General features: G+C 37.4%; 1 protein-coding gene across 1 annotated transcript; it reads right to left on the bottom strand.

Annotated features, from left to right (window-relative positions):
* Nucleotides 1–358: 358 nt before the first annotated feature.
* LOC105393428 (4-coumarate--CoA ligase-like 7) lies at nt 359–8,185 on the bottom strand. Its single transcript, XM_048627348.1, has 8 exons — nt 7,909–8,185; nt 5,791–6,001; nt 3,401–3,763; nt 2,747–2,932; nt 2,204–2,325; nt 1,750–1,917; nt 1,089–1,259; nt 359–722 (listed from the first exon to the last, which is right to left on the bottom strand). Exons 1-8 carry the CDS (start codon nt 8,110–8,112, stop codon nt 432–434), a joined length of 1,716 nt encoding a protein of 571 aa, XP_048483305.1. The 5' UTR covers nt 8,113–8,185; the 3' UTR covers nt 359–431.
* Nucleotides 8,186–17,293: the final 9,108 nt, after the last annotated feature.

Genomic DNA, 17,293 nt, shown 5'->3' with positions numbered 1-17,293 from the left:
ATGGCTAAATCAGTTATCACTTCTGTCCAAGGAACATGAACAAGGTTTTGATTTCTCCTCAGTTAATAGCTAGGTACGTTTGTATGTACTTATTCGTTTGTTTAAGAAGTTGTGTCAACATCATAATCATCACATCATCAGCTCCGAGAAGCTCGACCATGGAGCGTGCACAGAATTAGCTCGTTTTTCTACTAATAGCTACTACGGTGGCAAAGTTTCTTTACACGGCATATTTTTCTCTATGCCTATCCATATACCTACATGGGATGCAAAAAACGGGGTCTATAAGAAATATCCATAGATTACAATCAAAACAAAATCCATAATAATATGATAATTTGGGGAACAAAACAAGGTCTATGAAAATACATATTTACTTCTTATGAATATTATAATAATAAAAACCAATATCACTATCACAGCCCAAACCCCTAAGCATGCATCTTTTTCAGCTCCCGTCTCATAATCTTTCCCGAACTGGTTTTAGGAATCTCCTTAACAAACTGAACTTCTTCGATCTTCTTGAAGGCCGCTACTTTACTGGCGACAAAGTCTTGTATTTCCTTCTCAGTGACTTGGGCGTTTGGTTTGGTGATGAGGAAGGCTTTGGGGGTTTCTCCGTAGAACTCGTGGGGAATGCCGATGACGGCCGCGTCGGCCACGGCCGGGTGACTCCGGAGTAGACCCTCCAGCTCTGCCGGGGCTACTTGCAGACCTTTCACCTGATGAATTGAGAAGTGTATTGTATTAGAACTATGTAAACTTAGTAAATGTAACTGACTAACTAAACCAGAAGATTTGAAGGGCAGGTGGTTTGCATCGTATTGATAATCTGGATCCCACTTAAATTCTTTAACTAGTTATGAACTTCATATTTGTCATTGATGGGGAAAAATAAGCAATTTCGTCATAAATTGATACTGTGCCAGTTTATATTCTTAGATTAGGCTATGATTAAACAGTCAGACCATGATAAAATAATAAAATTAATCAATATTAAGTGGGTCGCAACTTTAAACTCTTTGTTGAACTAGTTCTATGTACTAATTATGTTTATAACTTTCTTCATCATCAACCATATCAATTACCTTGATCAACTCTTTGATTCTGTCACTGATGTACAATCCGTTGTTTGGGTCGTAGTATCCCAGATCTCCGGTCTTGAAGAATCCGTCTTCCGTCATCGTTTCTTTGGTCGCTTTCTCGTTTTTGTGATAGCCCTTCATCACAGTCGGGCCTCGGATGTAGAGCTCTCCTTGCTGAAATAATAAAAACAGTTGAATATTCATCGAAGGCACTTCTATTGCCTATCTTCGGCATCTTGGGCAATAGCAACTTCTACATTCCAGGCACCTGGGATTAGAAGGTAGGTTCTAAAAATTGGAATTAGCATAACGAGGGGGGTGGCCTTGTCAGTTTTTAGAATAATGCTTTCAAACGGAAGTTATGATTTTTATCCACTGGCGGCGCTGTTTCTGCGTAATATACTGGAGAAAATCATTGTGAGTAAACACTAAATCTAGGTTCTGGCAAAGTACATAACTATAGAAACCCTTATCCTCATCATGAACTACCGAGTGACTTATCAACTGGACATTAGCTATATAACTCATCCTGGGAAGTAAGCGGTTAGCGGTTACAAACACCAGTTCTAATGTTTTTCATAGACATGCTAACAAGGAGAAGTTCCTCATTCCATAACAGCCAACTTTCTCATCCAAACATTGCAAAAATATCTGAATATCTTACCTCTCCAATAGGAACTGGTTTCCCGGTCTCCGGATGAACAAACATGAGTTCCATGTTGCTGAGAGGAACGCCGGTCGCGGAGTAGTCGGCCTTTGAGCCAATCAGAGTGCCCGTAGTCACCGAGTTGGTCTCTGTTGCTCCGTAGCCTTGGCCGATTTGGATTTGACCCTGGAATGATGGAAGGAGTTATAGGTAGTATTTGAGCAGGTTGTAGTAAAAGTACAGTTGGGTCCTCCTGGCAAGTGGTTGTCCAGGAATGAGAATAAAAAAGAGAAAGTCAAATGTGATTTATCAGACTTATAAATCCGATGAAAGGATGAGAATTAAGGTTTTCCCTGAAGTCTGCTGGACCGTCGACACTTAGCCGGCATTAGTAGTCAGATCACAACTCCCGAAAAACTTTTACAGCCACCGGCATTTCATTGAAGCTCCAAGTGACTCCCTTGCGCCTCACCTTGCTCATCTCCAGCAGTGGTTGCACATCGCTGGCGGCGAGCGGGGCGGCGCCGCTGTTGAGGTGGCGCACGTGCTTGAGATGCTCCCATGTGACGTCCGGGTGCTTGCTGAGTAGGATCACTGCGGAGGAGGATGTGAGATGATATATTTATGCTGTTACTGGAGACAGTATAGAAGGAGAATAGAATGCTAATGATAATAGGTATGTCCTTGATGTTCATCAGGAATACGGTTCTTTTGCATTTGTGACCTTGCAATTTTAGCTGTCTGGCCGAGCACTGAATGTTGCGCTCCTTGGAAGAGGGATATCCAGCAGTGGACGATTAGGGGTGTTAAAAGTAGATGATGATGATAAACAGCAGTACAATTATTGTGATCAAGTCTGTGCTGTGACCAATACGACTTAAGAGAATATGCACTACAAAATTATAAAGATAGTTACAAAAAAGAAAAATTAAGCGATTTGACAACTCGGCATTCTAAACAACTGACACTTACAAAAATCTAACTCAAACTTAGCTATAAACCCAATTCCACTCACCAATAGGCGGCACAGCAAACACCAAGCTAGCCTTGTAATCCTTCAGCACACTCAAATATAAAGACGCTGAGAACTTGTTCATGGTGACCATCTTGCAGCCCTGCGGCAGGTGCCCGAGCAGCAGGATGATGAGCCCGTACACGTGGTAGAAGGGAAGCACGCACGGGACCACGTCTTGGAATGTGTCTGGAGGTGGAAGGAATACGATATAATTAGTTATATTGAATATCTTCTTACTTATTGCTAGGGACCACGTCTTGGAATGTGTCTGGGGGGGAGAGGGTGGGGGGTTTATTTGTTGGTCTTCTTACATTAGTATAGTAGTACAAAGATGGGGGTAAACAATAGAGAAGGGTCGATACTAAACGATTTCCGTCGGCTCAAGTTTTAAATTTACTGATTTGATATTTAATTCGCCCCATATTTTACGATATTTCATAATAGATGAGTTACTTTTTTTCACACGGGCTTCTCTTGCAAAGAAATTTACCCTTCGCCACCGATTGCTAATAAAATTCTTCAGACCTGCATTCGCTGATGGTAAATATGTAAGTAATAGGGTACCATTCCATTTCTTTCATTTGAAGCCTAAATTATGATGATTGTTAACTGCCTACCTAGCTATGTATAAAATCACTTAAAAAACATACTTACCGGTAGCAATCCTAGGGTAGCACACCCTTTCTGAACCCAAAATCTCCAATGACGCGAGCATACTTTTGTGTGAGATCTCCACTCCTTTCGGTAACCCTGTAGTTCCACTAGAAAACGGAATAACTGCCGTATCATCTTCATGCCTCACTACTTTCGATAGAAGACCATAGTCGGCTTCAGACTTTTCCGCTAGTTCTGTGTATCTGATGGCACCATCAGGGACCGGGGTGTTAGGGTTGTCGATGACGACTATTTTGGCATCCACTTTGGCATCTTTGAAGCCGTTGACGATGACGTCATAGCATTCAGGAACGGTGACCACGACTTTAGGCTGCGTGAGGGTGGCTTGGTGGGTGACTTCGTCTGGAATAGATGTTAGGGTTAATGTTACGAGTAGTATTGTTGGTCTGCAATAAACAGAAGAGCATTTGTGGGGTGGAGATTTTAGATAAAATGTATTTATTGAGACGCTTGATTCTGCAAACATTGAATTGATAATTTACAATGAAAATAAACGCTTACGTTTATTTTATTAAACGATATGTACCTAAACGTGTTATCCATAATGCCAATAATAACTCTCAGGTTAGGGTCAGAAACAGTATTTATCTAGTGTAAACAATTAGAGATAAGGTTGTCTAAGTGCTATGTAATGTCTAACCCTGAGTGATATTTTTCTTATTTCAATAACAACTTCAGATAAGCTATGTTAGTTAGTACCGCCTCCGATACTCAGGGAATCTAGATTTGTCAATATGTTAAAGTAAATAGGTGAGTGCTGCTTAGACCGTACCTTTAAGTCCTTTAAACAATATTTTTTTAACTTTTCATATACCTACATACCTAGGCCTCATAAGGAACGCTACACCATAACGTCTTTTAGAAAATTATAAAGTACTAATTCAGTAGGTAGTGTAGGCTCGTATCCTATAAATAATCTTAGAGATTGCAGTAAAATTAATTTCTTTATTTAACTCAAGATAATAAGCAAATCATGTAAAATTAAGTAGCAGTATTTAAACTATGTAGTTAGGCACATACTATATTTATCCTTATCATAATTATAATACTTTAACCTTCCTTTAATTTAAAATGTATTTATGTTTACTTGCAAAAACCATTGTTCTATTTGTGCCTAACGACTCAGTATATTTTTGCTTGTGTAAGTCTAAAATTATCAAGGTTTTGTATTTTTGTATGAGTTTGCTATCAAGTTACGTTCAAACAATACTAACTGACCTTTGACAAAGTGTTGTCTGTTGCTAAGGAGTCAAGTTAGTTAATTGCTAAAACGCCGACACCTCTATTCTTAGTAAACCTATTTGTATTTATCATTAACTCCTCAATAAAAAAATACTATGAGAAAAAACGTATGATAAGTACTTCTTCAAATGTTTTTGTAATACGTATTATTAAATTTAATATTTACGGACTTGAGGGGAGGGCGGGTCACATGCATCTGTTTTATGTGTAGATTACGTAGATTACGTATGTAGCCTGCTAAAGGATTTACAAATTACTGGCTATAAAGAGGCCTGTCTTTTAATCTCTTGTAAAGTATCTAGATTACTGTCGAGTCATAGGTATTAGGTAAGTATCTACTAAGTAGAGTTCAGTTCCCTCAAACTTTCTTATTGATATAAACTATCTTATTGAGGTCAATATACAACAACATTGTTGCGAATTATAAACGATACAATAAGTCCTTCATTGACGTAGTTACACCAATATGTAGGCAGAAGCTTCATTTCTACTGCCCAGTTGTATTTCCCATAGCAAAAGCAGTCTTCTACTATCTATACTGGATAATGTGGACTAGTAACACAAAACTTATCAAAAAATATGTCCATAAATAGGTATTGACTTAGATTATCTTCCTACTACCTAGCCGGTAAAAAAACAATCTGTACCATTTGTCCTATCAACCTATTAAACCGGCCATCGGCCTCTATTAAAACCAATTGGAGCTAGCATTCCATTCTACAAATCATACCTCAGCAATTCAGCAACAACAAACCAAAAATGTCCTTACACTCAAGAGAGCGGTGGTAGCTGAGTCGGGTAAACGCCCGCTTCTCACGCCAGAGATTCGGGTTCGAATCCCGGCGCTGACATGTACCAATGAGTTCTTTTAACTTAAGTACAATGTATACCATCGCTCTTACGGTGAAGGTAAACATCGCATCGTGAGGAAACCTGCATATCTAGATGTAGCACACCTAGATATGTGAACCCACCAACCCGCAGTGGACCATCGTGGTGGGGAAATGGTCCAAGCTTAGGAAGGCAGTTTAGACCTTGGGGATATGCCCAAAGGTTCCATTCGAGAGAGCCAGGTGCAGGTACTTACAGCCCCACAGAGAATAGAACAGAATAGAATAGGTCCTTACACTCTTTGTAAATAGGGTTGATGGTGGTGGCTATGCAACCAGCTTGCATGGTCCCGAAGACCACGACAGGGTATTCGGGGCGGTTGGGCACCATCACTGCGACCACGTCACCAGGGTTGAGACCCAGTTTCTTGTGGAGAGACGTGGCGAATGCAGCCATGCAGTCCTGCAGTTGTTTGTAGGTGTAGCTCTTCTTTGTTTCCGCGCATTCCTGGAAACAGTTATTAGTTGGTTTACTTAGTGAAGCTACTAACTACTACTATTACTCCAAGAATCGCCCCGTTTTTTTTTATAATAAGGGGTAATGAATATGAAACAATAACCTAACTACTGAAAAATCCCGCTCTATAAAATAACCTATAAAAAAATTATGTAGCTTTGATGTTCATGTTTTCAGTAACTTTTGAAGTTATACCTAAATATTAAATTAATATTTTGTATATAATAATGAGGTAAATGGCCTAATAATAATCGCACATAACCCGGACATGTGCTATCAATGAAATGTAAAAAAGATAAAACGAATTACTTATTTGTTTTTATGCTATAAAATATGCGTACCCAAATTGATAAAAATATATGAGTGTAGTGTAAGTAGGCATTTTATCAAACGACGGGGGGCGATGTCTATGTATCTAGATTTTCTCGCGATATGGATTAGATATTAATGTTATATACTTATGAGTAATTTATTGCACAAACATGCTATGTACTTACATAAGTATTGTAATATTTTATTTTTTAGTTACCTTTATAGCTATTGGATACGATTAATACCTAGTAGTCTTAATATTTTATGAAGCAGGAAAATGTCAAGAAAGGTTCATTAGCTCGGATAAGCCGATCTGATATATCTAAATGTATGTTCCTCTAACTATGGACATAAGTAAGGTGTATATTTGAGTCACTACGGTCGTGGACTTTGATCTGTTTTTCAGCTGAAATTCAAGTAGGTACGTTTGAAGTAGTTTGAACCTGCGCAAGACCGCTCAATCATAATTGGTCTATTTAGGAACTACGCAACGATATTATAATAAATAGACGACCGAATGGCGTAGTGGTTAGTGACCCTGACTACTGAGCCGATGGTCCCGGGTTCGATACCCGGCTGGGGCAGATATTTGTTTAAACACAGATATTTGTTCTCGGGTCTTGGGTGTGCCCGTAAAATGGCAATAGGCTCGCCCCCTATTACATTGGGACTAACATAACACTCTGGCGAAAAGTGGGTGCAGCAATGCACCTCTGCCTACCCCGCAAGGGAGTACATTAGTACAAGGCGTGAGTGCGTGTTTTGTGTGTGTGTGTGTGTTTTTGATTGTGGTGGGCTCTGTTGTTGTGGGTGTGTGCACAGAAAAAAAAACACTGTGGGTATGTGCTCGAATATACAAGTAAGTATGTCATTCAACTTTGCACCTCTTTTCTTAACACAGTTGAAAGATTGTTGGTAAAATTGTAGGTAGTACTATGGTACCTACTAGGTATAATAATATTTTTTAAAGTAGGTGTATCGAATACTAGTCGTAAAACTTTACCGTTTGTATTTTTACTTTATAACATAATTTTTATATTTGTTTTGTTTTATAGGTCGCTTGCATTTTCGTATGTAAAATCATGGTGTGCTCTTTGGATGGGTGCCTGAGATTCCTCTTCTTCCTTCAAGTTATATCAAATAATAATTAAGTATAATCTATTCAAAAGTATCTTACATAAAAGTACGTAGGTATATCACTTTAAATAGTAACCACATAGGTAGATACAGTATTATACCTACATCTATACCTATGTACTAGTTTTTCTGCCATGACCTTCCTCAATAAGGTGGGTACTTATGCAAAGATTGGGCATTAGATCATTGCAACGCGACTTACATTAAAATTTATTCATGAAATAAGTATATAATTTCTCCAATTTGCTTACTAATTTAGCTATGGTTATGCTCAACAATGGCTTATCAAATCAGATTAGTCAGCAATCAGCGACTGAAAACCTAATCTAACAGGCTAATAGTTAATTTCACAACGGTGACGGTGAATAACCCCAGTCGATTATTGAAATTTTATGGTGTACTTCATTGTTATTTTAAAATGAGAAAGAGGTAACTAGGTAGGTACTTACTATGGCAACTCGATTCAAAAATCCCGCTGAATCTCTCCAAATCCTCTCCATCAATGGAACCTTCGGTATCACTACATCTGGACATGGCGATTTAATTATAAAATCCTTATTATTACTACAGCACCCGGCACTAACAGACAATTTTCTTTGCACTTTTATTTTTTTAATTTCCCTCAAGAAAAGTTTTCGCGCCAAGTTGTTCATTTTGTTTTTTTTTTCTACAAGATTGGCGCGCGCGTCTATCTGCCTGGCCAGTATTCGACTAATTCTCTTTAGCAATTTTCAAGGAAAGCGGTTCAATGTGATAACAAGTTTACAACCTCTGTGGTGCAAACTTATACCTAGCCTAGGTCTACCTAAGTAGGAGTATGAAATATTGCAAATTTGAAATTATTGAACAACTAAACTTGATTGAATAGGTATTGATTTTTTTTTAAAGTAGGTATAGTTACTTATTTTAATAGGTACTTAGTAAGTTAGCACTTGTAGTTGGGTTAAGAACAACTTTTTTTACATTATACAGGGTGGCCCAAAGAGTGACGTACAAAGGAAAATGTTTGATTCCTTAGGTCAAGGGGTAGCCAAATCACCCCCATGTATGTTCAGCAATTTTTAGTAGTTTAGGAGTTATGATTTTTTTAACTAATTTTCTACGAAAATCGACCTCAGTGGATCAATTATGTTATATATTTATATATATTTTTATTTTATTTGGAACCTTGCGGAGTTTTTAAAATTAATAAGGAACCATGAGAATATCTAGTTCAATTTTTAATTTCATGTTGAAAATTCAGAGCAGTCTAGCTCGATGATATAATTTGAACTTTCGATATAAAAATAACTAACTTACATTACAGCTAGGAAGCTGAAACTTTTATGGTTAAAAGAACAACTTAAGAGGATGACACAAAAATAAAAAATAATTTAAAAAAGTTATGCAAAAAAATAATAAAACATAATAGGGAATATGCAAGTGGTTCAAATAAAGGTCAAATATTATTTATAATAAACTTTGTTGTTTCATAACTACGACTCCATAATTATTTTTGATTATAATTTATTTTTTAGCAAGTAAATGAAGTTGAAAAGTACAAAAAAACTTCGGTAAATTCTAACTTCCGAGAAACGTCACCCATTTTCTTAGGGCGGATGTGACGTCATAATTCTTTATATATCAATCTCAGAATAATAACTTCTTTGCAACTTCTTTGCGTTTGCGTATAGTTAAATAAATGTCAAGTGTAAACAAAGAAATGTTAATGTCACCGAGTATTTGTGATGCTCGTTGTGATCAGATACGATGGATCACATAAAAATTCTTCCAATACGAGTAGATCCTAGCCTCCTATAACCTCTCCACTTCTTGTTTGATATGCTTGTTTGTTTGCAAAGTTTAGGACTTTTTATATTTTTTGTTGGTAGTGTATGGGCTGCCACTAGTTGTTCTATTGTAATGAGGCGTAAACAGCCATTCGCTAGTCAACGAGCCACTCAAATATGCTCCATATTGCAACACAATAAAATTAAATTTGTATTGTAAGTATTATGACATGAACATGACACAAGTTGCTCTTTCTACTTTTAGGTTATAATGGCAGTCGTTAGTATATGTATTTCATCATAAAGTTGTTATTTTTTTCTAAATTAAGTTATGGAAGAATTCTCGTAATCAGAAGAACTGGACACATTAAATTGATTACGCAGTATGAACGAGTAAACTGTGGCCAGCTGCGGAAAAGGACAGCAAAGACTATTGAAAAGTCGAGAGCCGTGTGCCCAAATATTAGGGAATATGCATATATTTTTATACTCTTATTATCGAATAGTTTTATACTCTTATTATCGAATAGTCTAGATAAGGGGGTTTAGACCTTTGAGATATGCACAATGGTTCCATTCAAGAGAGCCAGGTGCAGGTTCTTACACCCCCACAGATAATAGAATAGAATGACCCACTAACCCTAGTCTCTCTTACTGAGAACCAAAGTTACAGTAAGTACTTACATACAATACAAATATTACTTTATATTCATATTGCCATAATAGCGTAATATTGTGTACAAAGGTCCTCTGGTTTGCGCGCTCCCATTTCAAAAGAGCTACTAGCAGCTATTTACGAGCTCCCATTACAAAACAGCCACTGGTCACACTTTATTACCATTAAAAAACAGCCACTGATCACACTTTATACACTTCCTTTTTCGTTTGTTACCATGACAACATTGGTTTTTTGCATAGACCTACTACCTCTAGACTAGCAATCGCCGTGTGCACTATTCTCTTTCTCACTCAAACCATAGATATTGCCGACAAAAAAATTAAACCTAAATATGGGGAAATTTAACTTATCATAATAACAAAAACAAAACTTGAGTATATCGTCGGTTGATAGGAAAAAGACACTAAAGGCTAATTTTTCAATAGCCAGATAAAAGTTTTGCTGGGAAATAATTTTGATGCTGTTGCGTCTCAATGTTTCTCAATGTTTGTATTACCCAGATAACATTTATCTGAATATTGAAAAATCAGCCTTAGTGAGTTTTTCCTGTCAACCGACGATATAAGAAAAAAAACTTTACTCATACTTATTTGATTTCAATATAATTATTTAATATACACAAACTGAGTGGATTGTATGATTCATTGTCTTCGTCCAATCGAAACAATCCTCTTCAAAATGTGCCGAAGACAATTTTTGTATGTTTCTTTGGTTCCCAATTTGTGCGACCGGTAATGTCTATCCATTTTCTTGATATTTTTTTTTCTGTCGGAAACCTATGAAGCAAAGATAAATGGATGAGCATGAGCATTATAAACACGCATTTCGTATCAATACAATAAACTTTATATTATACAGAAGAAATCACACATAGAAGAAAAAAACGAAACGAACGTTTCCTCACAATGAGAGGCACCTCATTTGAAAGAGGAGAATGACTTCTACAAAATACAATCTTCACAAAAACCGAATTCGTGCGCCCCATTTGTAAACCCAACCCGAGTCCGTTACAATTTCTAGTATTTTCTTTGCATACTATAATATTTGTGGGTAAAATAAATTTTCAATAACTTGCAACACCATGTGATTTGTTATGATATGGTACCTCGTAATTTTTACTTAAAACTGATACTAAAAGACCTTACAGTATTAAAATTAGTATCGTTTTATATTAAAATCGAGCCAATAGATAGTACTATGATGAATGTAAGCTTGTTAAACTTGATAGTATCTACTTACATGTGAAAATATATCTCATCCATCATTCCATCGTGTTTTCGTTCAATATGCTCTATACAACCGAACAAAATCCACCCACCCATGTCACACACTCGTTAAGTGATGATAATAGTCTAATAAACTTAATAAACACCCACAAATCACTAGCAAATCAAAAATAAATAGCATTTAGAAAATTTTGTTGTAACTGTCAGCCTTTGTTTGGCACAGATTTTTCATTTGTTTCATTGTTTGGCACAGAGAACTGACGTAAACAGGCGCCACAGCAAAAAGGACAAAAAACATTTACAGCTTAACGTTTCTTTCTTACGCTTAATGTAGCTAAGCGTCTCTTTTTCGCAATGTCAGAACTGTCACGATTATACCCCTGTGGTTTTTTGAAAATACAAAAGTACTCTGTGATTACTTGATTAGGTAAAAAATCTATGCCGACTGACGGGACTCATTATTCTGAGCCGTGAAATTAAACGATTATGACGTCACGACAGCCCGCCATCCTGACGGGAATTTCAAAGTGGTCGTGATGGTTGTAATTTTTTAACTTTCTTTAAAATACCTTAAATTACTTATTTTGGCGTTGAATTTTTTTTACTATAATAAAGTGATGTAAAACTATCCAATAAAAGTATAAAAAAAAATTACGCATATTCCCTATTGATCCACTGAGGTCGATTTTCGTAGAAAATTAGTTGAAAAAATCATAACTCCTAAACTACTAAAAATTGCTGAACATACATGGGGGTGATTTGGCTACCCCTTGACCTAAGAAATCAAACATTTTCCTTTGGACGTCACTCTTTGGGCCACCCTGTATTACTAATCTAATTTTTTACACTATTACTAATCTAATAGAAGGTAAGTATTATATTCTATTCTATTCTCTGTAGGGGTAACAGTACCTGGCTCTCTCGAATGGAACCTTTGTGCATATCCCCAAGGTCTAAACTGCCTTCCTAAGCTTGGACCATTTTCCCACGACGCTGGTCCACTCCACTGCGGGTTGGTGGGTTGAAGTGGGTTCACATATCTAGATGTGCTAAATCTAGATATGCAGGTTTCCTCACGATGTTTTCCTTCACCGTAAGAGCGATAGTAAGTATACATTGTACTTAAATTCAGAAAAGAACATTAATACTCATTGGCAGGTACATGTCAGCGCCCGGATTCGAACCCGCATCTCTTGCGTGAGAAGCGGGCGCTTACCCGATTGAGCTACCACCGCTCTGAAGGTAAGTATTTAAATACCTACTTTTTCAGTTATAGATTACAGTGATTACAGTGAATTTTCCCCTGAAATGCACACAGATGAGTCAGATCAAAGTCAGATGACACACAGACACAGGACTACCTGGGGGCTGGGGCCAACCGCTCAAGAAAATGGCACCCTCGTGCTGGCCCCAAAATCTCATATAAGTATATCTGTCATAATTTGTTTGAATTAAAGACAGCGCGCGGGGCGGGTGTCATTATTTTTAAACAAAATGTTCAGACTGGGGCAACGTTCTTTTTGAAATCATTGCACAGAGGTATTTTGTAGAATGAACGACTATACTTAAGTACCTATCTGCACTTAATATTCTCCGGTAAGTACTCCCTTAACTCTAACCAGCATAGTAAAGTAATATAGTTTATGGCCAGTCTGACTAGTATGGCGAATGAGTGAGTGACCTACAACCTACAGTTAAGCAATTAGAATAGAAATAAAGTAGGTAAATAAGGCCATCATAGAACCTTGTCGAACCAAACAGTTTGCAGGTTTGCTCAGTTAATTAGGTAAGTACCTACCTAAGCAACAAAATATTAACCGCTGGTTTGCTGGGAATTCAAACAGAACTAAAAAAAAAGTAAAAGTGTTTTGTAATTAACGTAGCCGTAGCTGTGTGTAGCTGCTTAATGAACACTAAACTTTGTTGATAGTCACACGATACTAAAATTAAACATTGAAGACTCGAGAACTCCGAGAGCATTATTTAGACAAATATCTGCCCCGAGCAGAGATCGAACCTGGGACTCTCGACACAGTCATCAGTCAGTGTCACTATTAACTTAACCACTGCGCCACGCCATAGGAATCCGCGCCTCGGCGTTCAACAGGTTAAATACCTAAACTGAAAAGTCTAGATTAAAATTTATGTACTTAGTACTTAGGTACCTATCTACTAGAAAACGTATACAAAAATTATATCTACTAGATACCTAAAGTACCTATGTCTAATTATAATTACTAACTGAGTACTTTAGACTTTGCCCATACCTTTTTACAGTTTATCGCTATCACAATAAGATGTTTTTGTCATCGCTACATCGTCATCGTAAAAATGATTAAATGCTTAATTAGCAGTAGGTATATTTCAGTGTTATCTGTCCCAGTAGGGTATCGAACAAATCGGCAGCAGGTTGTAGATTGGTAGAACCATTTTCGTATGGTAGCTGCATAAGTGTTAGCTGTACTTACACTTTTGTAGCGAGTCAAACTCACAAACTACCTGTTCAAACATTGACGGTTTGTTATGCAGTCAGTTTGACAAGGTACAAAAATGTATAAGTAGCTACTTATGCAGCTGACCATACCTATGATAGATTCATAATAAGCCTGGCATACAGTTCGGCCGGTTCGGCCCAAACAACTTGATAGTTCCTGAAGTTGGCTGCCATTATTACTCTAAGCTGCCATCACACTTTTGTGCTTTGTCAAACTATACAACTGTCAATCTTTGAAAGAATTAATATTTATAGGTGGTTTGCATGGAAGTAATAATACAACAGGAATGCGCACTGCACCAAAAAAACGAGCCGACAGAGATAGTCAGCACGGAGCCCTCCATCTCTTTCTATTTTTGGTGACCATAATTTTAGGTAATTCATGAGACATCACTTCTTATCTATCATGTCGCGAATAGGTGTGGATGGTCTCAAAGTCACCTATTATTCGAATAATTCGATTGCACTGTAGCAGTAGGTACGAATGTATTTTGGTGATATGACAAATGAGTAAACAAATGGGGTGAAGGTAAAATTTGTATAGATGTGTTGTTGCAGCGCAAACTGCAATGTAATATAAATAACTGACAATGATATGTCTTAGCAAAATCGCACTCTTTATTGTCAGGACTTTATAGATCGACTGTAACGATAATAAACACTTGCGATGAATCGGGATTTATCATCGGGTTTAAAATGATGAAAAATTGTGGGAATTACTTGGAACCACCTTTGCTATGTTTCTTCATTGGAAGGGAAGCTGAAATTTGGGAAAATATAATTTTAAGTAAATAAAATTAAGTTGGGTGTAGTGTTGACAAGAAAGTGTCAAAACAGGTTAACATTAAACGCAACTATGTACCTAAAACGTGTTAACTCTGTGGGTGTTCCGTTTACAGTCATAGTAGACTATGACTGTAAACGGAACTAGAGTTGATGAAAATCATAAGATTAAAAAAAAAATATCTCAACCTAAGTGCTTCCGCCGGTTTTAAGCTTGATAAATTATCTTATAATACTCATATCTATCACCAATAAAATCAACAGCTCATAACTCTTTACCAGCCTTATAAGATAACAGCCACAATAATACCTAATGATACTTAGGTATAAAATAAAACAAAAAGTTGAATGAAACAGGTCCTAATTAATGGAAAGTGATTCAAAATTACGAATGAATGGTCACCCTAACCATAACGTCTCTCACAACAGTATAAACTACCTAAAGTTAAATGAGAGACAGTTCGGCTTTAAAGAGGGTTGTTCTACCGAAAGTGCCATACTAGTACTAAAAAGTACAATAAAATATTATACGGATAGGCGCACGCCGGTATATGGATGCTTCTTAGATCTGTCAAAGGCCTTTGACCTAGTACAGTATGATATATTATGGCAAAAATTAATTAAGACCGGTTTCCCGTTGGCCCTTGTATCTGTCTTTCGCTACTGGTACAGCAATCAAGTGAATGTGGTCCGATGGGGCGGTACATATTCCGATGAGTATCGTATGGAATGTGGCGTGAGGCAGGGGGGTTTAACCTCTCCGTTACTGTTTAACCTGTATATGAATGCTTTGATCGAGGAACTCAGCAATCAACCATATGGTTGCTATATTGATAATGTTAGTGTAAACAACATAAGCTATGCCGATGATATGGTCCTGCTGGGTCCCTCGATCAACGCAATCACTAAACTACTCAACATATGCGGTGAGTACACTAAACAACACGGACTTGTATACAATATTAAAAAAAGCGTATACATGTTGTTTAGTGCAAGGAAAAGGGCTCAAAGTGTTTTACCTCCAGTTGTCATGAACGGGTCGCCTTTGAAAAGGGTGGCAGAATTTAAATATCTGGGCCACTATGTAAACGAGGACCTGACTGATGATAAGGATATGGATAGGGAGCGCAGGGCGCTATCGGTTAGAAGCAACATGGTAGCTCGAAGATTTAGTAGGTGTACTAAGGCAGTCAAGATTACGCTATTTAAGGCATATTGTCTGTCTTTTTACGCCTGCAGTCTTTGGGTGAATCATTTGCAGAAGACCGGTCGCGCCCTGCGTGTCCAATACAACAACGCGTTCAGGATGCTGATGGGGCTGCCGAGGTGGTGCAGTGCATCGGGTATGTTCGCGGAGGCCCGTACGCCTGACTTTTACGCGGTCATGAGGTCGCGCGCCGCGTCATTGTTGCACCGCGTCCGCGGCAGCACTAACACCGTCCTGAACACGGCTGTGGATAGGTGGGACAACTGTTTCCTTAACCACTGGGTGCAGTTGTCACTCCTACCAAATAAAAAATAGATGTGTGTATAGAGTAATTTTTTGTGTGTTATGTAGTTATAACTAACATTAGGTTAAGATAAATGTAATACTAACACTTTTTTGGATCGTTGGTCCGTAATAAACGATTATATATATAAACGTCATCCGTCAGCTTGACAACTTCGGTCTTGTCGTAAAGTATTTAGAAAAACTACCAATATTTTTTATGAAATTATTATTCATACAAATACCAACTATTTCATTAAAATTACATGTTTATAATAATTTATTATAAATTTGTTTTTGAAAATGATATGATATACAGTAGTCTATGAGTTAATTTAATATTTTTTTTGCATAGCTCTCTTCGTACAAAATCTACAAAAGTTTAGACAACTAAATCCTGGCAAGTGTTAGAAAGAGAGGAAGGGCTCTGTGGTAACCCTCTCTATCGGCTCGCGGCCTCTTTCACTTCAAATATAAATCTTAAGGTGAATTCGTTAGGTGTATTTTTGTTTGCATCATTTTGGTGAGTGCGCATTCCTGTTGTATTATTACTTCCATGGTGGTTTGTTAGTTTGACAAGGTACAAAAGTGCATTCTTGGTGCCAACTACATAACCAAGTACCAAGCTGTTTGAACCGAACTGTACCTACTTTGGAGAGGCCATTTCTAGAAGTAGGAAGCGATAGATTGATATACTTATGATTAAACTAGATGCCCGCGAGCTTGCGTGCGTGAAAGAGTAACAGACAGACAGACACATTTACTTTCGCATTTATAATATTATTAGGACAGCTAGGATTAGGATTATAGTATAGTCACCCGTAGTTAAGACGTTTTCCTGTTCTGCAATACCTTAGTTAGTGGATTACTTTATTTAACTAAAGTACTTAACTAGTTAATGAGTATTTGCTAATAAAATGACTATTCAACAATGGCTGTGACATGAACATCCGCTTTTGAAATAAAGCAATAACCCACAATAACCTCAGTACCCTCAGTATTACCGAGTATTACCTATACCTAGATCTATGTAGGTAGGTATAGGTACTGTGCGTGTTGTAAAAACCATTTTGTAATACGAGAGGAAGCCGACCGGCAAATTGCCGGCACTGGTGGGTCACTATAGAAATATCGAGAGAACGAACGACTCATGTCATGCACTCAGTATAAATAATGTACTCTGTGAATAATGTACTCTGTGGTCAATGGTCATGCAATCGGTACGGCTAAAACAACGGGGAAAACTTACCCCCTTATTCATAGAAAAGTTACAATACGTTTTAACTAATAAACTGTTTTGTCCCTCTATGTCAAAGAACAAATTGTTCTTTGTTGGAGAGGGACAAAACAGTTTATTAGTTAAAACGTTTTGTAACTTCTCTATGAATAAGGGG

This window comes from Plutella xylostella, chromosome 18 (genome assembly GCF_932276165.1).
Source record: "Plutella xylostella chromosome 18, ilPluXylo3.1, whole genome shotgun sequence".
Taxonomy (NCBI): Eukaryota; Metazoa; Arthropoda; class Insecta; order Lepidoptera; family Plutellidae; genus Plutella; species Plutella xylostella.
The sequence above is the reverse complement of the archived record's forward strand: the minus strand, read 5'-3'. Positions and strand labels throughout refer to the sequence as shown.

What these genes read in the sequence shown, in the direction of transcription:
- LOC105393428 (XM_048627348.1), bottom strand. Translation starts at nt 8,112, where the DNA reads ATGAACAACTTGGCGCGAAAACTTTTCTTGAGGGAAATTAAAAAAATA. An exon ending in TTTTGAATCGAGTTGCCATA is followed by an intron (nt 6,002 to 7,908) that starts GTAAGTACCTAC and finishes AACTGTTTCCAG; the next exon opens with GAATGCGCGGAAACAAAGAA. An exon ending in GTTTGCTGTGCCGCCTATTG is followed by an intron (nt 2,326 to 2,746) that starts GTGAGTGGAATT and finishes CCTCCTCCGCAG; the next exon opens with TGATCCTACTCAGCAAGCAC.